Source organism: Haliotis rufescens, unplaced genomic scaffold (genome assembly GCF_023055435.1).
Source record: "Haliotis rufescens isolate VD_foot unplaced genomic scaffold, xgHalRufe1.0.p SCAF_32, whole genome shotgun sequence".
Classification (NCBI taxonomy): domain Eukaryota; kingdom Metazoa; phylum Mollusca; class Gastropoda; order Lepetellida; family Haliotidae; genus Haliotis; species Haliotis rufescens.
In genome coordinates this window covers 4,916,360-4,938,381 of record NW_025964024.1, presented here as the reverse complement: position 1 = coordinate 4,938,381, position 22,022 = coordinate 4,916,360, and the positions used below count along the sequence as shown (strand labels likewise).

The following is a 22,022-nucleotide window of genomic DNA, read 5'->3' as shown; positions in this document are numbered from 1 at the left end:
GTACCCGCAGTATGTCTCAAGAGATAGGTACAAAATGTCTGTTTGGGACTAGTTTGACTGTAGCTCTGGACAAAATGTATTTAAATACATGTATAAATGACATAAGTTTTATCTTTATTCTAACATAAAAGTCAGAAGGAATGTATGTATAGTCAGAAAGAAATGTGAACATTAGTGACGTGTAGTGTAACCATAGGTCTAGATAATTTTGGTCATTAAACAATATATCACATGACTAACCACGGGTACCCGGGTCCAACTCAATACCTAACCTACATGAGTCCCTGAGTTATCCGTCCCAGCCTTAGTCGGGATACAATTTGAACTGACGCAGCTCATCCCAAAAAGGGATATGTTTAACAATAACTGCAATGTGCTCCTATCTGTACAAAAATACAAAGATAAAATGGTTCTGTTCAATCAGAAGGAAACATCATCATTAGATAAAATATCATCATCCTTTGAACGTAGGTTGGAACATGAATCCCTGTCTCTAGCCCTCGCAAGGCTCTTTATTCTAGTCCCGATACCTAGCTGCACTAGGAGCTGTATTAAAATAAGTTTGTCACAAATATTGCAATAGTTGATTTATAGATTGGATACAAAGTGATGCATTGCCAAATAAAATTATACATACTGTGGCACTTCATATTCAAGCTTCATACAGGCTTGAAAAGGCCATGATAAGGTCCATCTTGAAAAGCTTTGAGTTTGAAAATCAAGAAAATACCTTGGAAAGCCTTATATTTGTACAAAATGACAAAGTCTATGACAGACGTAATTTTTATAAGTAAGGTGTGAAAATAAATCTTGAAAAATTTGTGATTTTCATGCTACGTTTTGCTGCCATATTCAATGTAATAAGCGCCCAGGGCACTCTCAATATTAAAATTGGGGACTCTCATTAGAATATTATTTTGGTGAAAAAAACAGTTGAAAGATCGTGAATTTCGTGGTTTATGCTGACAGCCGTAAATGTATATATACAACAGTTATATTTTTCCAGAATTTAATTGCCCATAATTAAGGGTGCATATAACACACGAGTGAGTATTATAGATAAGTCTTGTGTACATTGATCAATCGGAAAGGGTGCTTATTGGGATTGTTCACTAGCCTATATATTAGCAAATATCGCCATGGGCGCTTATTAGACTAGGGCCCTTATTACGTCGAATACGGTACTTGATTTTAACATATATTTGGTTAATAATCCAACCTAACCAGCCTTGAAAATGAAAGTTGAAAGTCTTGAAAAGGCCTTGAATTTCAGTATTCCATATCTTTATGAACCTTGCATAGTGTAACCCACCAATGCTACAGTAGAATGTTACACTCGGAAGGTTCACTGTGTAAGTGCCACACTTGGGCACCTAGGGACAGAGGTTTAATGTTAAATGTGTTGAAAGTGATAACATTTGTTGGCAAGTGCTGTAGAAAAAACTTAAATGATTTTCTTTGCAACATTCAGTTCACGTATCTAAGTATACACATCATGCTATTATATTGTTTGCTTTTTGTCCACAGTGTACGCCAAACGAGCTGACGAATGGTGTGATTAACGCATGTTTCATGTTGCTCTTCAAGGACCTCATACGACTATTTGCATGCTACAATGACGGAATCATCAATCTTTTAGGTGAGGTCTTGAACTGATTTGTTTGTTTGTTGTTTAACGCCGCACTCAGCAATATTCCAGCTATATGACGGTGATCTGTAAATAATCGAGTCTGCAACAGACAATCCAGTGATTGCCATAATGAGCCTCGATCTACGCAATTGGGATATGATGACATGCATCAACCAAGTTAGCGAGCCTGACCACCTGATCCTATTAGTCGCCTATTGCGGCAAGCATGGGTTTCTGAAGACGTATTCTACCCTGGATCGTCATGGGTCTGTTGGATAAAGCTGTAATGCTGTATAAGCATCATACAACAGCAGTCACATTCATTTACTGATGGGCTAAACATCTGTGGTTTTGTTAATGTTAATATTAATGTTCATGGTGAAACGGTTTTGGGCTTGATCTGTTTTGAGAATGACTGGTAACGGAATTATTCTTTTTCAGAAAAATATTTTGACATGAACAAAAAGCAGTGTAAAGAAGGCCTCGACATCTACAAAAAGTTTTTAGTCAGCATGGACAAAGTATCCGAATTCCTCAAAGTTGCTGAGGTAAATATGTTTTTGAACTTTATTCTTATTATATACTTGTTGACCTTTATTTTATACTGCTCAAAAGAAGTAAAAGAACACCCAAATTTTTAATTGGACATGACAAATTAACTATGGTCATGTGACAAAATTAGGTCTGTTTTTGCCTCTTCTGAGTAGTACAGATCCTTATTTCAAACTGGGAACACCTCCATGTTCTAGTGGTAGAGCGTCCGCCCGGAGAGCGAAAGGTCCAGGGTTCGATCCCCGGCCGCGTCATACCAAAAGACATTAAAAGATGGTACTTGTTGTTACCCTGTCTGACGCTCGGCATTAAGGGGTTAAAACAAGGACTGGTTGGCTCGGAGTCAGTATACTGTGTCTGAGTGTGGTATTCATGTTAAACTGCGGCATGGCATCTCAGTGAGCTAGCACTATAAATCAGCATCACTCCGGACTGGTACAAGCAGCCACACAAACACAGACGTGCACACATAAGTGCAATAATCTTGGATGTGACATTAAACCCCATTTCACCTCACCTCTGAATAGTACACATGATCTCATCATGGAGGATCCTAGGACGCTTTCAGTAGATACCAGCGTAAAAACTGTTGTATAGATGCTAATGTAACGAGGAATCCTGATTGTGTCTTTGATTGTCGGATTTTTGTATCAGGCGGACATGATGATATAATTCAAATCTTACCCCAAAACACTGAAATTTATAACTTAAGTGTAGAATTTATTTGATCTTCATAACATATATATTCAAATTTTTAACAAATGATGCATTTTTAGGGAAGTTATAAATCTTTGTATGCCCACTGCTTTAGTCTCATTTACTCTTTAACAGATTTCTCCAGTAATTTCTCTACAGTGTTGGTTGTGTTACAACTGAACCTGAAACTTGGTATTTGTTGTTGATATGGAAACTATGGTGTTCTTTCTCTTTCCCAGAATGTTGGTATCGACAGAGGGGATATTCCCGATCTGGCCAAGGTAGGTATCCATGACAACTACAGAAATGTGCAGATTGGCAAACAAGTTTGACACCACCTGAAGGGATGTTTGTCTGCCTTTATGTTAATTCTGAATTTATCAGTGGAAAGAAAATCATTGTTGTAATCCTGAAAATCATCGTCACATAAAAAAAGAATTGTGCAAGTATTGAATTTTATTTTATGTCACATCAGCACATGGTCCTTAGCAAATATTGAGTAGTATATGGTGTCATCGTAAAGCCCCCAAGATTCCAGTTGAAAGATTTCATGATTTATATTCTTTTGTAGATTCAGTTTGAATGGGCAAACAAACATTGCTTTTGTTATTGACCTCATGTGCTTGTTTTTCTCTGTGCATGATGTCCCTAGCATGGATTTTTTAACGTGATGATCTACAGTAGGAGTTGGGAGCATTGATGCAGTATTGTCAGCCATCAGATCTCTAACAGATCAAGTAGTACAGATTTTCTGCTGTATTCTTCAGCTGACAAATATTTTAAGAATATTTTCACATGTGTTCGTGTTTTAGGAAGATTATTGCTGGTTTAGGAATTTGAAAAGTATTTTGTAATGTAACAGGAGTTTGGTAATGATTTGTTTTCAGGCCTGAGACAATTCTGGTCTTTCATGGTGTAGTGTAGTTGTAGTATTAATTCTTGCATTCAGAACAGTTTCTTTCAATAGTCTGTCTATTTTGTCCTTCCAGCACTATCTGTTGCACTGTTGATTTTGTAGACGTAGATTGTTATTCATCTTTGTTTCTATGTTCACACTGGCCACTCAGAAGTGAAGCTCTCTACGTGCTGTCATTTAGGAACAATGACAGAAATTGAAACACTCGCTCCTACTTGAAGATAAAGAGAATTTTCTGAAATTGTGCTTTTAAAATTAAAGGGATGTTGGTATCAAAATACAAATCTAATAATCAAACTTTTGAGTCTATTAAATCTAACTTGAACTTTGGCAGTGTTTTTAGAACTGGTAGGTCTTATAACATTTGGCTCTTATTCGCTTACTAGACCAAAAGAAGTTTTATTAAGACTGGGGTTCCATCATCATGTATCAGTCTTCATACTGTTCAGAAATTAAACCTAATCTGTCCAGGATATGTTAATATTGTCTATGAAATCTCCAGGGCCCAATTGCACAAAGCGATCTTAGCACTACGATAATCGTAACCCCCATACTCTAACATAGGCTTAAGAACGTCGTAGCGCTAAGATCGCTTTGTGCAAGTGGTCCCTGGAGATTCTGTGAGAATAAAACCCAGGAATTATTTCTTTGATAAGATATTTTCATAACTGATTCTGTTCAATTCTGTGTTGCCAGTTTCCTGTTTTTTTGTTTGATTTTTAGTTTATTTCTGTCTCTTCCCAGGGAATGAGGAACAATACGAAAAGTGTAAGTGCCAGATTTGTGAGACAAGTTTGAATCCAGATGAACCCATAGGATTGAACGTCCTTTACTAACTTGTTCTGTCCATTTCAGCTTCAGCCTTGCTCTATTAAATAGCTCGTCTTTAAATCCTTGTGAGTTATCCCCCTTTGAACAGCCTGCAACATGTCTATAATGGCTTAGTGCTGCATCAGTGGTATAGCATGCAAGAATATTCCGAAAGGTAATATAATGGGAAGTAATAGAGTGATACCATTTGCAGCAGTCCGTGCCAAAAACTTTGATACTACTAGCCTGAACATGTCTTCTAGCACCATTTTCTGTAGTTAAGTGTTATTTTATGTACTATTAGTTGAGCTTACTACTAGTAATACTAGACCAAACAGACTTTTACTAGACTCAGGCTTTGGACTTGTGGGTACAAGTGGCACACTGTTACAGGTGAATCAGATTCATGCAAAAAAGTTAGTTTTTTCTTTGTACCTTTGAAACAGATTATTTGTTAAAATATTTTTAAGAAAGAAATATTATGGATATTGTTTTCGGCTAAAGAAATATCAGCATTTGTATGTACCCAAATGAAAACATATTACTGTTGTCTGACTCAATATTCCGACCCTCCTATGTAGCATACATATCTTTTCACACTAAAAACATTTTTCAAAGGTCATATTGCTTGACAACCAATTATTTTCATGTTCTTCATAAAATTTAGAAAATATTGTCATCCCGACAGGTATGAATCAAATCCCTGTAGGTATTTTTTGTTTTGCTACATGCCAGATGTTAATTGACTTGTTTCCTGTCCAGTGACAGTTAACTTCCCCAGCATGTCGAGGGGAAGGAAGCATTGACAGCCCTGACACCTTCATAGCATTGCTACAAGTACAGTTCTCCATCATAGCTCTTCTGTAATGCATGACGCCAGTTTTTGCTTTGTGTACTGCAACTCTATAGACAATGTGCATCAATGCTGTCCAACTGACTACATCTAGCCCATCATGTAGCACTGTATTGTGGGCATTACACAGAACCATGTCTTCCATGTCTATCGGTGATAACAGAATGGTGTGTGATGTTGTTACCAGAAATCCATATCCATGCCTAGTGATATTAACACAGAACCATGTCTTACGATGTTTATGACATCAATGCGCGATGTATCTTCCCGAGGCAAGGGAGTTGACTATTAACTGACTATTAAAGTCCAGTTTCCACCCTTGCCGAACTAGGCTGGAATTCCGGTATTATGTTTTGGCTGGACTAACGAGTCTATGCAGAGCCCAATCAAAAGCACGTAACGCTTAAATCAATATCCAGTTCGTAAACAGCCGTGCAGATGTCAATCGATTGTAGGATTTGCAAAGAATGTGTACCGTCAAATTAGTGTCAACAGATATTTTCCAAATCTTTTCATGTTTTTAATCAAGATGCTCATTTGATGTTATGCACTTCCCGAATTAAGACCAGTTTTATTACAATATAGATCTTGATTATCAATCAGATCGTCTTGACGGGGCACCGCCATTGTCTTTGAAGCAAATGCAAGTGATATGAGAGGTAGAATGTGATTGGTCAATAGGAGGGACATAGAAGGGATATATAGCCACTGGTGGTGCTACGATCAAGCCCAGAAATTCCAGCCTAGTTCGGCAAGGGTGGAATCCGGACTATTATAGTCAGTTAACTCCCTTGCCTCGGTAAGATGTGCCCAATGATGGTAACAGAATGGTGTGTTATGTTAACAGATCCAGTGATCTTAACAGAACGTGTAATACCAAAAATATCATTGACTTTCATGACATTGCAGACATTACCGTATTACTGGCTCCAATATTAGAATGACTTTTCACAGAAGATTCTCCCACTTGAGTGAGTTGTGTGGTGACCTGGGTTGTATGTTTCAGGCTCCAGCAAGTCTCCTTGATGCCCTGGAGCAACATCTCCTGTCTCTGGAGGGAAAGAAGGGATCTGTTACCACCACCACCGCTACCCCAAAGTAAGAAACTCCACAGCTTCCAGGATCACTCCACTGGCCTGCCCCTGTGGAGATTCCAGGATATAAATAAGTCCACTGGCCTGTCCCTGTTGGGATTCAAGGATAGATAAGTCCACTGGCCTATCCTTGTGGGAATTCCAGGACAGAAATAAGTCCACTGACCTATCCCTGTTGGGATTCAAGGATAGATAAGTCCACTGGCCTATCCTTGTGGGAATTCCAGGATATAAATAAGTCCACTGGCCTATCCCTGTTGGGATTCAAGGATAGATAAGTCCACTGGCCTATCCTTGTGGGGGTTCCAGGACAGAAATAAGTCCACTGACCTATCCCTGTGGGGGTTCCAGGAAAGAAATAAGTCCACTGACCTGTCCCTGTGGGGATTCCAGGACAGAAATAAGTCCACAGGCCTATCCCTGTGGGGGTTCCAGGACAGAAATAAGTCCACTGACCTATCCCTGTGGGGGTTCCAGGAAAGAAATAAGTCCACAGGCCTGCCCCTGTGGGGATTCAGAATAGAATTAAAACCACTGGCCTGTCCCTGTGGGATTCAAGGATAGGTCCACTGGCCTATCCCTGTGGGGGTTCCAGGATAGAAATAAGTCCACTGGCCTATCCCTGTGGAGATTCCAAGACAGGAAGAAGTCCACTGACCTATCCCTGTGGGGATTTCAGGATAGAAATAAGTCCACTGACCTATCCCTGTGGGGATTTCAGGATAGAAATAAGTCCACTGACCTATCCCTGTGGGGATTTCAGGATAGAAATAAGTTCACTGGCCTGTCCCTGCAAGAATTCAAGGATAGAAATAAGTTCACTGGCCTGTCCCTGCAAGAATTCCAGGATAGAAATAAGTCCACTGACCTGTCCCTGCAAGAATTCCAGGTTAGAAATAAGTCCGCTGGTCTATCCCTGTGGGGATTCTAGGATAGAAATAAGTCTGCTGGTCTATCCCTGCAAGAATTCCAGGACAGAACAGGACCCCTGTACCTCGTGCACATTGTGACTCAAAGAGCATGGATTGTTCCCAGGACCCACTGGTCATAGGTTTGAATTCACACCCATTATGATCCTTGGTTTGTCAGCACCATCCCGTGCCTTGAGGTAACTTCAGCAACCCATGCTTTCCGTAAAAGGCGACTATGCTTGTCGTAAAAGGCGACTAACAGGATCGAGGGTCAGGCTCGCTGACTTGGTTGATGCATGTCATCGATCCCAATTGCGTGGATCGATGCTCATGATATTAATCACTGGATTGTCTGGTCCAGACTCGTTTTTTTTACAGACTGCCGTCATATAGCTGGAATATTGCTGAGTGCGGCGTTAAACCAACCAACAACCAACCAATCCTGCCTGCTTTCAGTAAATGTTGGTATCACTGGGGAATTTTTGTAGTTTGGACTATCGAGTGGGTGATGTCAAGAACCAGCCGCTATCAATCCTTGCTTGTTTCTTACAGACCGGCAGGGTTTGCATCTGCACTGTCGACTATCTCCAACAACAGCTCAGCGTTAAATGTAAGCGAGGATGAAAAGAAGCGGATCCTGGACGAGGAGAACCAACGCCTGCACCAGCTGAAGGTAGTAAGTGTTTCGTATAAGCTTGACACCACAATGGTCATCGCAACTGGACATCTCTTTTCTCTACTGCTACTCTTTACCTTGATCTGGCCGTGTGTCTGCCTGCTGATCCAGCTCATCAGTGTCGACTGACGTAGATGCCTCCTGCATGGACTCAACTGGCATGTCGTCAACGTCGCTGCTGTTGCTGCTGCTTGTGTACGGTCACCTGTGCAGCCAAACTGCCATCCGCAAGATGTGAACAGCCCTCTGCCACGTTAATTATCTCCCTTTGGCTTAAAAGTGCTCTTCCATTCACCTCCCTAATGTGTATGCCAACTAAATGCTGAAGTAGCTGCAATAATAGGACATATTTTAGTTTTTCTGTTAAATAGACTGCAAACAGCCTGGTGCCTTCTCCACGTGATGAATATTTTCATTATGATATGACCCATGACAATGTATAGGAACCCATGGTTTGTGATGTCTTAATCACTGTGTATCTGGGGCGGTAGGGTAGCCTAGTGGTTAAAGCGTTCGCTCGTCATGCCGAAGACCCGGGTTCGATTCCCGACATGGGTACAATGTGTGAAGCCCATTTCTGGTGTCCCCCGCCGTGATATTGCTGGAATATTGCTAAAAGGGGCGTAAAAAAACATATTCACTCACTCACTGTGTATCTAACGAGACCGTTTCGTCACATAGCAACGTCCAGAATTAAATTCATAGCAGGTACAATGATCCATGTCTGTCAGTGCCTGAATTAATATTTGTGAAAAAAGGAAATGGCCGTGAATAGTTTCTGCAGTGGCATAGGGCTGGCGGTGGAGTGACATCAGTCGAACCCTGGCAGGTTGACTGGAAAGGTTTGTGATTATCCTCAACTAACAGATTAACTGTGTCTACACTAACATATCAATGTTGTTTTGATCTACCTCCAAGTGCTTCTCACACGCAATTAGTCGTAATGGAGGACACAGACAGTGCTATGGGATATAGAGTTGTCTCCCCTGTACTAGGTTGATGAGTCTGTGTCTTAAATTTGATCTTTTTGCTAATGGATGTTGCTGCAGTTCTCATACTGCCAGGATGTCAATATGTCTCATGCCCAACAAACTGCTCTTACTCACATTTATAAGTCAGATTTCAGGGAAAAGGATAATACATTTAAGTTTATGAAAATTAGATTTTTCTTTATTTTGTATCACATTTCGTTGTATTTATCTTTGGAATGACATCCTCTTCAGAAATATTTTTTTGCATGTAGTGTATTTACAGAAATATATGATTTTCAGTAGTCATTTAGACATTTTACCAAATTGAAATAATTCACTTTGCACTGAAAGAAACTGGTTTCCTAGTTCATTACTAGAGCATGTGTTTGTTTCGGGATTAATTTCTTTGTAAAACTCTTAACACTGAAACAATGCACACTTTGGACAGTTCGTTTATGTGTAGATGTTGCTTTCAGTAGTCTGCATGATCTTCCAGGTGCTTGAATACAGATGGTTGTTGTAGAGCACAGACTGTATATCCATCTCTCTTCTGTTGTGTGAAGCCCATTTTCTGGTGTCCTCCACAATATTGCTGGAATATTGCTAAAAGCGGTGTAATACCATACTCTAAGACACACATGCACACTCACTCACTCACTCACTCACTCACTCACTCACTCACTCACTCACTCACTCACACACTCACTCACTCACTCACTCACTCACTCACTCACTCACTCACTCACTCACTCACTCACTCACTCACTCACTCACTCTCACTCAATCTGATGGTTACCGGCTGATACTTATGGATACTGTGTCAAGTACGCACACATGCATGGTTTGAATGCACAAAATGACTGAATAAAATGTTCCATTTGACCAAAAATCTTTAAGTAAGTCAGGGGTAGCGGGGTAGCCTCGTGGTTAAATTATTTGTGCGTCACGCCGAAGACCCGGGTTCAATTCTCCATATGGGTAGAATGTGTGAGGCCAATTTCTAGTGTCTAATGTTGCTGGAATATTGCTTAACGCAGCGTAAAACCAAACTCACTCTAAGTAAATCAGTCGCGAAGGTATATCACCATGGTAATTGTTGAGCAGCAGTGATCACTAGTCACAGATTAAGCAGTGTTATTCTATATTCCCTCATTCTGTTACGCCTGGAATTATAGATGAAGCAACTTCTAGACACTAACAGTGTTTTGTTTACCTGTACGTAACGAGTTATCTGTGCAGCATTTAGTTACCTGTGTGCCATAGAGGCCAGATGTCGACCTGTACATAAGGAGTTACCTGTGCAGCATAGAGGCCAGGTGTCAACATATACATTTATAAAGATTTACAAAGATTTTGCTTCCAATGTAGGTTGTCAAAAAAAAAATTTAAAAATTAATTCCTCCAAATTTGAAAGAGTGATTACAGTGATGCTAGTTGGTGATATTATTTCCAAATACCTCGAACACAATTCAGAACCATGTGTTTAGAGAATTCTTACAGACTAAGATGGAGGAGAATGTTAGCACAGCCCAATGCCCCTGTTCACGTTTTCCAGTCTTTCAACTGCAAATATATTCGTGTGTACACAGGTGTCCGAGAAGCTGAAGCCAAAGTTACAGCGATCATAAAGTCAATTTATCCATATTTTGTCTTTGGCATTTTCAATATCACCGGAATCGTAAACCAAGGAATGAGAAATAAATCACCTGATGAGTTATCTATGCATAGTAGAAATCAGTGTTAACCTGTACACCACAAGTGACAAGGGTTAATGTGTACATAATCAGTTACCTGTGCATTGTAGGAACAGCGAATGAAGGAACTACAGTCAACTTCAGCTACCACACCAACCTCATCGCCGACCACCCAGTCGAACCCCTTCACTGCGGGGACAGCGACGACCAGATCAGTGGATTTGTTTGGGCCCAACTCCCCAACAGCATCCTCGACACCTGCAACCAATGGGAAACCAAGCGATGACTTGCTCAGCCTCAATGCCAACCCATTTGCACAGAATGTAGAGAGTGTAATGGCTACAGCATACGGCGGGCCACCCCAGCAGCAACAGCCACAGCAAGCCAACAACCCCTTTGCTGTGAACACAGGCTGGAATACTAACAGTATGTCTCCCAACTTTAACACTTTGTTTGTTTGTTTGTTTGTTGTTTAACGCCGCACACAGCAATATCCCAGCTATATGACGGCGGTCTGGAAATAATCAAGTCTACACCAGATAATCCAGTGATTGATATCATGAGCATCAATCTACGCAGTTGTGATACGATAACATGCATCAACCAAGTCAGCGAGTCTGACAACCCGATACTGTTAGTCGCCTCTTACGACACTTTGTTCCTGGGTACAAGGGGACTGTCGTCTTAGGCAATTCGCAGTGCAGAGATCAATCCCTTTGGCTTAATAGAAACCTATGAGTTCATCCCACGTCACTTGGGCTTTCCTGCAACATAAAGCTGACCTGCCGTGATATAACTTGAATACTATTCAAAGCAGCGTAAAAACCCAACTCACTCACTCACTCCTGGGTTCAAGGATCCCACCTTCAACCCTCTTTCAATCCTTAGTCAACCAGCAGCATACCAATTCTTGTGGGTTCCACAAAAGTGGTAGACAGCTACAATCTACATCACTTTGGGTTTTACTCCCATATTGAACTGACCCTTCTTTGTAAACCCTACCCATGAATTATATTTGCCATACAGAGTTGTGTCCCTTAGGTGCTCTAGAAACATGATCATTGGTTGAAATGCCAGATTGTGTTTCTATGTTTGTGAGCACCATATCCATGCTTGAGGGCTTCGTTTAAAGTTTAAAGTTAAAAGTTAAACATCTGAGGCCTGCATCACTTGAGGCTTCCTCCCACTTCCAATCTCATTAAAATCAGATCTTAGTTCTTGCTATAGCTAAACAAAGATCTGAGGAAATACCATTACGGGTCACGAACCGACCTGCTGTGATGTAACTGAAATGCTGTTGGATGCAGCATGAAATGAAACAAAATCGTGTTATTTAATTTTTGTAGATACTTTGAATGGAAGAAAGTTGTTCTAGCGGCCCCATCATGATATTGCTGGAATATTGATAAAATCGACCATACTCACTTTTTTAATTTAACTCAGCTTATTGATGTGATTTTGTTCCAGACACTGCCAATTTTGGAAATGAAGTTGACTTTGCAAAAGCATTCAACAACACCAATGCTCCAGCACAAGGTAAGACGGACACTGCCTTGTGTGTGTTTATCAAAGAAAGTCATGTGCCAATATGTGTATCAAGCTGTTTTGTAAATCATTTTCAGCAGAAAAATAGGAGCCTATAGGATTGAAGATGGGGAGTTGGGAAATGTTAGAAATTGGCACTCGTCCTATAATCCTTGCAAAACTGCTCTGAAGTTAAGGTATCCTTAGGACTAGTAGAAATTTGCCCTTTTTAAGGGTTTTGTTATATGTTATAAGGACTAGCGGAGAGAGAGGGGGGGGGGGGGGGGGGGGGGGGCAATGAAGATGGGAAAAGGGGGGGCAAGTCGGGGGCAATGAAGATGGAGAGAGGGGGCAATGATAATGGAGAAAGGGGGGCAAGTCAGGAGCAATGAAGATGGGGAGTGGTGGGCTGGGTAAAGCGTTAAAAGGCCCAGGTTAAATTCTCCAAATGGGTACAATGTATGAAGCCCGTTTCTGGAGTCGGATGTGGTATAGGTGGAAAGTTGCTCACAGCAGAGTACGACCCAACTCTCTGCTTCACCCCTATGGAGGATAGTTTGTTCTATTATGGGGAAAAAAATATTTTAAATAAAATGTTTAACTTAGATGTTCAGTCATTTAGTCATTGATACACAATTACACATAAACACTCACCTCTCTAATACAAAAAAATTCAGGCTTTCTTTTTTTAGGAACACTGTTTTAATATGTTAAATCAAAATAAAAAAAGGTGTGTTACCATGTAATTTTCTGAAAGCTTAGTAATCAGTTGTAGATATCTCCTTATTATGAAATCACCATCAATTCACCCTACAGACACTAATGATATAACTGTGACATGTAGGTGATAGTAACAACACCATCATCTCTCCACAGTAAGCAACATTAAGTATGATATATAACACACACAAACATGGCTTCCGTAGTCAGTTACGTATATCATGCACACATCGGGCTGGCAGTTTGTTAACACATGTAGATGACATGCTTGGCGCTGATATTAGGAAAACAATTTTATTAATATCATAATCATGATAATGTTGCTGTGCACGTATTGACCTACCGTATTTGCCATATAAAGCGCTCTGCTTCAATAAGCACCTCCTGACCAACTTAAGACCTATCCATATAGTGTTCTGTATATTGCAGATTTTTTTTAGAGAAAACAGGTGTCTATAATTGCCTTGTAACTTTTATCGAAATACTTGTTTCACTATTGTTTGACCTCTACCCAAAAAATAATTGTGTTATGATAGCATACATACACCCATAACAATTTTCTAAGTTCCTGGACCGCTTATTATGGCAAATACAGTAACTGCAGTAGAACATGGTTATACCAAACACAGACAGAAAGTAATTAGTACTAGTGGTTACAACAAACTAATGTGACCCATGAAGATCCGGGTAAAATAGGTCTTCAGCAACCCATGCTTGCCGTAAGAGGCGACTATCAGGATCGGTTGGTCAGGCTCACTGACTTGGTTGATGCATGTCATTGTATCCCAATTGGCATTAAACAACAAACAAAGAAACAAACTAATGCAGAAGTCGTAACTGCTTTTGTATGCATACATACATACATACATACATACATACATACATACATACATACATACATACATACAGCCTGACCACCCGATCCCATTAGTCGCCTTTTACGACAAGCAGAGTCACCTTTTGCGGCAAGCATGGTTTGCTGAAGACCTATTCTATCTGGGAGTTTCACGGGTCAGTTTACAATAGTTAATCCGTCATGTCATGACAGATTATCTATCTTACATGAAAGAATCATGTGTTCTTTAACTTCTTTTGGGTATTATGTTATATAGAATTCATGCAAGTGATTAGTTCTGCGAAACACATTTTTATAAGCTATTGCATCATCAGTGGATATACATTGTCACCACAGGACACAGTACACATACAGATTTTGATACAGTTGTGAAAATAACGAATATATTTAGTCTTACATTTAAATACGCTTGGCCAAGTGAAATCTTTTTCCTGTATATACGTTTCTATGAGAGGTAGGCTTAAAAAAATAAAAGAATTGGTTCTCAGGCAATGGCTTTTGAAAATATTGTGCAGACAGGCGGTATTTTTTTTGGTGGGGGAGTAGGGATGGGGTGTGTGTTCAAACTAGTATATAAGTTTACCAAAAAAAACAGTTGTGTAACCAAATTAGCAGTTGTGTACAGTTAGCATGGGAAAGGGCCCACAACATAAATGTATTCCTGGATGAGTAAAATACTGGATTACAGTATTTGACTGCGGTTGGACTTGGAATATTTGAGGATTCTTTTGGGTTTGTTTAAAATGGAACTGAAAGTGAAACGTGCGGCAGACTTTATGATGATGCGGGGGGTGCCTGAGAACCAATACCTTTATTTATTTTAGCCTAATTAAACAATTTAGAGATAGTGAAATTCATCTGCAATGGATGGAGAGTCATTCACCATCATCAGCATATCAATACTTGCCTCATTTAGCGGTATATTAACATTATCACAGCTTATTGTTGCAAAACTAATGACAGTTATTATTGAGATACAACTTTGCAAAGAATTATCACTGGTTCAATCCTGATCACTAAAAATATTTCCAAATTGTCCAGATGGAGACTTCACCAGTTTCTGAAGGATGTCAAAGGACTGCTTACACTTTTACTTACTAGATTCAAGCACTGCCATGTTTGTTTCTTAGTTTGCCTTGCTCATGGGTTTCACCAAAGTGGTAAACGTCTAAGACCTGCATCACTTCAGGCTTTCCTCCCACATTTAGCTGACACACCATAGTATAACGGAAATACTCTTCCAGACTGCATTAGACCCAATTCACTCACCCTTAGCTTTCCAAAGGTATTATTTACAAAAACACCAGGAAGTTGAATTTGAATACAAATTACATCCAGAACCTTTTACACATGTTTTTTTTGCAGTACTTCCAAAACATGCTGGTATGTTTAGTCAGTCCAGCTATTTGCATACCCGACCATGAATGATATGTCCATGTTTGTGAATACTGGAGGAATACAAAATGGCAGACAAGGTTTTGCCGGTAACCATGGTAACAAGTAACAGATTTACTGTATAATTTCAAGAGTCTGTTGCATATTGTATAATACATCGTATCCAGACATACAGTATGTTATACACACAGATACACAGCCTAGCTCACGTGATGTATAGTCAGTTGTTAGTGTATCGACATTTAGCACAGGGAAATACACCAAACACATAATGACACTGATTCAAAGATAGTTGAAATGGAAACCGAGAGCCTCTTACGATGTCACAGAATTTCACTATCTGAAGACAGTTTTCAGTGTCTTTCTTTGTGGAAGAAAAGTTACATAAAGTTTTCTATGCTCTGTGTTGCATACATTTTGGTGTATTGTGTTAGTGTATATGACAATCTACATCACGGGATCTTTGGCATACAACAAGACATGCAAATACTTTATATTGTTCTGCACAGAAACATTAAAAAAGATTCAGTTTTCATTTTTATTTGCATTTCTCTCTGATATTATTTGCACTGAATTTTTATCTTATTCTTAAAATTCACCTGGATTTACTGTCCTTTGCAGTTTACTAGTCCTAGGCTCACATTGGCCTTATCGTGCCTTTCTAACTTGTCGCATGCTTCAAGCAATTCTAACATTGTCTTTTAAATGTGCTATTTATTACCAGTGGGATCACAACTATGCCATTTGAGATGTATAGAGTAGGGAAACATTTTCGTTAAAGTATAAAATTCTGTATATATAAAATAAATTGTTATGTTTGAAATTAATTTAAAAAGGGTATTAACAAATTTGAACATGTTGTGATCCCACGCTTTTATGTTTAACCTATGCATGTCTCATTGCATGTGGTGTACTAACAGCAGGCCTGGAGAACCACCCACTCCCGGCTCTGGACACCACTTCACCACCAGGTACACCTGCACCTACACCTTGCACCTACACCATGTCATCAGCATACATGCACAGGCACACTGAAGGTGTCTCTGTCTCTCTCTGGAGGTACACACACCACACCTTTCACCTCCACTGTTTCAGCCTACACACACAGGAACCCTGGAGGTACATGACACACAACCCTAACCCCTTCTCCGTCTCTCTCTGGAGGTACATAGTACATACACACCACACCTCTCACCTCCACTGTTTCAGCCTACACACACAGGAACCCTGGAGGTACATGACACACAACCCGAACCCCTTCTCCGTCTCTCGCTGGAGGTACATAGTACATACACACCACACCTTTCACCTCCACTGTTTCAGCCTACACACACAGAAACCATGGAGTTACATGACGTCACCAAATTTTTACATATTTTACACTATTTATCCATTATTCTTGTTGTCTGGTAAGTCCTGTTGAATTGAATGGCATTACTTGTGTCTATCACTTGGTAACATATGCTTCAAGGAGGCAGATGTGTCAACTGTGTGCCTTGTAAGCTCATCTTGTGCAGTGCAGTGAATGATTACAATCTTGGAACGACCCACGTGTTAAGCTTGATGTTTACCTTTGACCTTGCTGTTTGTGCTGCGTGAAGCTGGGGCTGACCTTGGCTCTCCCCTTGACCCCCTGGATCCATCGCGCCACACCTCGGGAGCTACGGAACCTGCGTCCTTCGGCCTGGGAGGACTAGATATGTCCGGGGCACCAGACCTGCAGACTGGCTCTATGGGGATGACCATGGAGGCCCCAGGGGGTCCCAGTCAGACTATAGGGATGGGCATGTCTCCTGCAAGAGGCCCTAGTCCGATTATGGGGATGGGGATGAACCCAACAGGGTCTCCTCTTCCAGTAAGGATGAATATGGGGATGGGAGATCCTACTCATGGAATGGGTGGCGGAATAGGGATGGGCGACCTTGGCCAGGGGATGGGTATAGGAATGGGTGATCCGAGCCAGATGGTAGGTCTTGGTGGCCCGGCGCTGTCTCCCGGGCCAGTGCGACGCGGTGTCAGTCCCACAGGTAGACCATCAGCCTCCGTACATCAGGCAGTATATGTCTCTCTGTCTCGTAGCACATCATGTCTGTATATCAGTCAGTGTATAAATCATTTATAGCCCAGTGAGACATTCACAACATGTTGATTGGTCCAAGAATATTACATGTTGGAAAAGTCCACACCTTTTGGCCAAACTTCATGAAGATGACGTTTTTTTAAAATAAGTCATTTTCTAGAAATGTTTTCCTCAGACTGTGTGTTTGTTATGGATCAGAACGAGTATGTGTTGTGTATACTACCTGTGTGTATCGATGTGAGGTGGTCATCTGCAAGTGTAGTTAGATTCCCCCTAGCTGTGTAGACCTACATACGACTCAGTTCAGTAGCAACTTCAACAGTTACATGCCTTCTGTTTACCTGATTTCTTCCAGATTATAACATGGTGTGCCTATGATTTCCACTGTCGTGAAGTTCCAATGTCTGAACAGTGTTCTGACTGTCTCTATCATGTATGGTCTTGTTTGACAAAGTCTAATTGTACAAGTCTTCAGTCTGTATGGTCGGTTGATGTCCCTCTCACTCAATGACAAGTGTAACAATGTCAGGAATTCATTCAGCGTGTGTTGCTCTTATAAATAACCTGGCTGATTCACATATGGAAATATTTGTATCAAGTCCAATACTAAAGCACAAATTTTGTTCACGATTTTGTGACACTTTATAGAAATGTAGAACATTGATTGTAATACACACAGCATGAGTATCTTAGCTAGTGGAGAAATCAAGTTAATATTATGTTTTCTTTGGTTTGTTTCTGGACAAATTAGATTCCTAAGTTTGTGATGTTATTTCTACCTGTTAGATGTCTAGTGTGTTTATATATCTGCGACGTGTTATAACTGCATTCAATTGCTATGAATAGCTGCAAGATTGCTGGTCAAGTGCCAAACGAAATTCACTCAATGTGTTTGTAACTTTTGAAGTCGAGGAAAAAATGCTATTTTCTTCAAAGTAAATCAATATCCAAACGTCAGGATAGTCCTTATTAAAAGAGATTACATTAATTTAATTAATTTTATCTGACATTAAATTCATCCCTTTCTGGTACGCAATTGCATGTTATTATTGATGTCTGAAACTGGTTAGAATTTCCGATAATTTTCAGCTGAACAACAATTACTCTTTACCCATGCTTTGATTTAGTTGAAGAAAAAGTGAGCTGTTGTCGCCAGTGAGATAAATGAGGCCTGGCATGTATGCATTGTGTAGTTAGATATGCTAACATGCTGGTTAACTTGTAGGTTTTGCTACAGGCGATTGTGGCCTGTCTCCCGCCTCCCCAAGCCCAGGTTAGTATGGTGTTGTTGAATAGCCCTTCCCACTTTGCATCTAAAGGGACACGTGCACACATTTCGGGATACCTTGTAGGCAAATATATACTTCTCTGAAGAAGTTAAAGAACACTCAGTTTTGTCATTTGGCTAAAGTTAATCTGTTGGGGCAGTGGGGCAGTTAAGTGGTAAAGGTGTTCGCTCGTCACGCTGAAGACCCGGGTTTGGGTACTTGTGACGTCCATTTCTGAAATATTGCAAAAAGTGGCTTAAAACAATACTCACTCACTCACGAGTTAATCTGTCATGGCATGTCGGATTAACTATAGTCATATGCAAGAAAGTTAGGTGTTCTTTAACTTCTTTTGAGTAGTATAGATACCATTAAAGAAAAAGTCCTTTTTTGCCGTCTTTTATCAGAACTTAGGGTAAAAGTAATCTTTACAATATCCTGAAATATCTCATTTAGGAAGTTCTATCAAGACCAGTTCTAGCTATCATGAGGTATCCATTTCAAGGGAAATGATACCTTCACTTCTCACTATTGGAATCTAATCTCTCTATTGAGATTTTCCATTCAAGAAAAATGACATCTTGTCTCTTTTAGTGGAGTCTCAACAAGAAACACAGCTAATTCTTGATACTGTATCATTAGACATCCTATTCACTGAAAATGCAATTCTTTTTTCTTGTAATGGAATCAGTGGTTAACACAACTTTTTGATGCTAAATTTTGAGATCTTCAATTCAGGGAAAATTCATCTTTGTCTTTAAATGGAATCTATGATCAACACTAATTCTTGATACAATATCATGAGACTTCCCACTGAGGGAATGTTTCTCCCCTCTCATGATATGCCACCTGTTGTCTGTGCGTGGCTGCCAGTGTCTGATTCCCGCTGTCCTGTCTGCTTGCAGCACACCTCCCTCGAAGCACCACCCCTACCTATCTGGAAACAGGTACACCAGGAACATTCTCCAAAACACAACATTCTGTTTCTTTTCTTGTTTCACTTCACCATCACCTTGTCTCAGACTGTTATCCTGGAGTGTCCAGGCCAGCCCGGTACTGCGTGGCCGGAATCATTGTGTGCCTTTTAACACAACCGGGCAATTCTTTTGTTGATTATGTTTGTTCCTGTGAGTTTGTACTATAGAGTTATTGATACATGTGTCCTACTTGTCCAGAGTCCTGTTCAAAGTGATCTTAGTGCTGAGACTAGCTAGGCCCCATGTGTTAACACACTCTTGGAACAGTTGCAGTGTGGTCTTACAGCTGAGACTAGCTAGGCCCCATGTCTTAACACAGACTTGGAACAGTTGCAGTGTGATCTTACAGCTGAGACTAGCTAGGCCCCATGTCTTAACACAGATTGGAACAGTTGCAGTGTGATCTTAGAGCTTAGACTACGTAGCTAGGCCCCATGTCTTAACACAGACTTGGAACAGTTGCAGTGTGATCTTAGAGCTTAGACTAGCTAGGCACCATGTCTTAACACAGACCTGGAACAGTTGCAGTGTGATCTTAGAGCTTAGACTAGCTAGGCGCCATGTCTTAACACAGACTTGGAACAATCGTAGTGCCAAAATTGGTTTGTAGAAATGGGTTCGGCTTCTATACAATGTGTTGGTCTACTTGCCAGGATGTCTTAGGTGGCTCTGCATCTATGAGCAATGGGGTGTCCTTGTGGTTCCTCATTCATTCTGTACAACCTGCTGGTCCAGACCCTCGTTCTTTCTTCAAAAACATTTCCTGGTTTACTTTAAGTGTTGTTAATTTGAATTTATATATTAGCTCAACACTAAGAACACTAAGATCTGGAGATCCGAAGTTCTCTGTTGCTGGAGGCTTTATCTTTACAGGAGGTCTTTGGGCTTCGGTCAAAACAAGAATGTAGATATGATTATAGTTTGGATTAGGTTGAGATTTATGCTGAATATGTCAGTATGCATGGGGCATTACGATAATATGCATGTTTATCAGTGTTTTTGGTGAAGTTTATCAGAAACCTTATTCCATCATTTAGTTAATGTGTGGTTTGTGTTCAAGTTATTTCTTGGATTCAAATCCTGGTTCGCCCCGATTGTGTTTCTAGGTTTGTCAGCACCATACCGGCGCTTGCGGGTTTCACCAAAGTGGTAAACGTCTGAGACCTGCATCACTTTGGGTGATCCTCCAAGATTAAGCTGACAAGCCGAGATGTAACTGAGATACAGGTAAAAGAGGCATTAAACCCAACACTCAGAAGTAATATCTCCTTCAATGTGGCAGTCTCCCTCAGTAGCTAGTTCACTAAATGTGTCTCTTTGATTGATCCTTATGGCTCCAAATAGATGTGATTTGAATTATTTAGATTGCACATAATTAATGAGACATTCCTACAGTTTGTGCTGTATCTAGGTCTGTATTGACAGGTTTATCTGTTCAAGGCATCACTATCAGTGACCTCCATGATTATTTTGTGTTTTCCTTGTAAAGGATGGGGGAGTAGGTAATGCACAGCATTGGTTCAGTTCCCGCATGGAATAAATAGTGAGATCACTTACCCTCAGTATGATGTAGCAATATCACTTTGTATGTACACAGAGCATGTTGTTACCTTACACATGTATGTTTGTTTGTTTAGCTGGTCAGGTGGGGCGCACCAGCCCCGCCCCCGGACACTCTGACACCAGTGGTAAGACGGGGGGACGACTTGTCCGTCCACCATGTGTCTGTCCGTACACTTGTCTGTATTGGTCATGTTGTACTAGACAGTAGATATTTATGTTGGCCATCCCTATTGGTAGAAACTGTCCCAGGAACCTACCTGTCTCATCTCAAACATTCAACCTGATTGTTTAAGTTGCACAGGAACATCTCGCAAAGGCCTTCGAGGCTGGATGTTCCTGTTACCCATACTTGTGAGCATTAGCTACACTGATAGTTGGATTATGGTGTGACTGAGATTATTTGGAATCCCACTTTGAGTCTCATGCTGTCTGAGTGGTTTGCCTGGTCCAGGCTTGATATCTTACAGGTTAGCTGTGACATTGCTGACTGACACTCAGTGGCAACAGACAGTGGGGTAGCCTTGTGGTTAAACTGTTTGCTTGTCACGCCGAAGCCTCAGGTTCAATTCCCCACGTGTGTACAATGTGTGAAGCCCATTTCTTGTATCCCCTGATGTGATATTGCTGTAATATTGCTAAAATGTATTATGGCTATTGCGCACTCACTCAATGGCAAGAGTTGGACTGCAAGTTGCATGATATGCAAAGAATAGGCAGATTGTACACCCAGTAACCTTGTTTGCCAGTAGTGCTCAAGTCAGTGTTTAAATGTTTGAGATGAACTTGTAGAATTTCAGTTCTGAATAATTATTTTGATGAGTACATCGTATGTTTAA

The 22,022-nt window shown here is 40.5% G+C and overlaps 1 protein-coding gene across 15 annotated transcripts in view; it reads left to right on the top strand.

Annotated features, from left to right (window-relative positions):
- Positions 1–22,022, top strand: part of LOC124147667 (phosphatidylinositol-binding clathrin assembly protein LAP-like) — a 70,618-nt gene that overhangs the window by 34,500 nt on the left and 14,096 nt on the right. For 2 of the 15 annotated variants that reach the window (XM_048380685.1, XM_048380682.1), the window contains exons 7-19: positions 1,528–1,639; positions 2,072–2,178; positions 3,118–3,159; positions 4,539–4,562; positions 6,464–6,555; positions 8,015–8,138; positions 10,914–11,229; positions 12,271–12,339; positions 16,219–16,269; positions 16,900–17,325; positions 18,604–18,651; positions 19,552–19,593; positions 21,261–21,311. In XM_048380685.1, coding sequence (XP_048236642.1) covers positions 1,528–1,639; positions 2,072–2,178; positions 3,118–3,159; positions 4,539–4,562; positions 6,464–6,555; positions 8,015–8,138; positions 10,914–11,229; positions 12,271–12,339; positions 16,219–16,269; positions 16,900–17,325; positions 18,604–18,651; positions 19,552–19,593; positions 21,261–21,311 — 1,504 coding nt within the window. The remainder of the gene's footprint in view (positions 1–1,527; positions 1,640–2,071; positions 2,179–3,117; positions 3,160–4,538; positions 4,563–6,463; positions 6,556–8,014; positions 8,139–10,913; positions 11,230–12,270; positions 12,340–16,218; positions 16,270–16,899; positions 17,326–18,603; positions 18,652–19,551; positions 19,594–21,260; positions 21,312–22,022) is intronic. The other 13 variants (XM_048380687.1, XM_048380686.1, XM_048380683.1 and 10 more) reach the window with 12 other exon arrangements.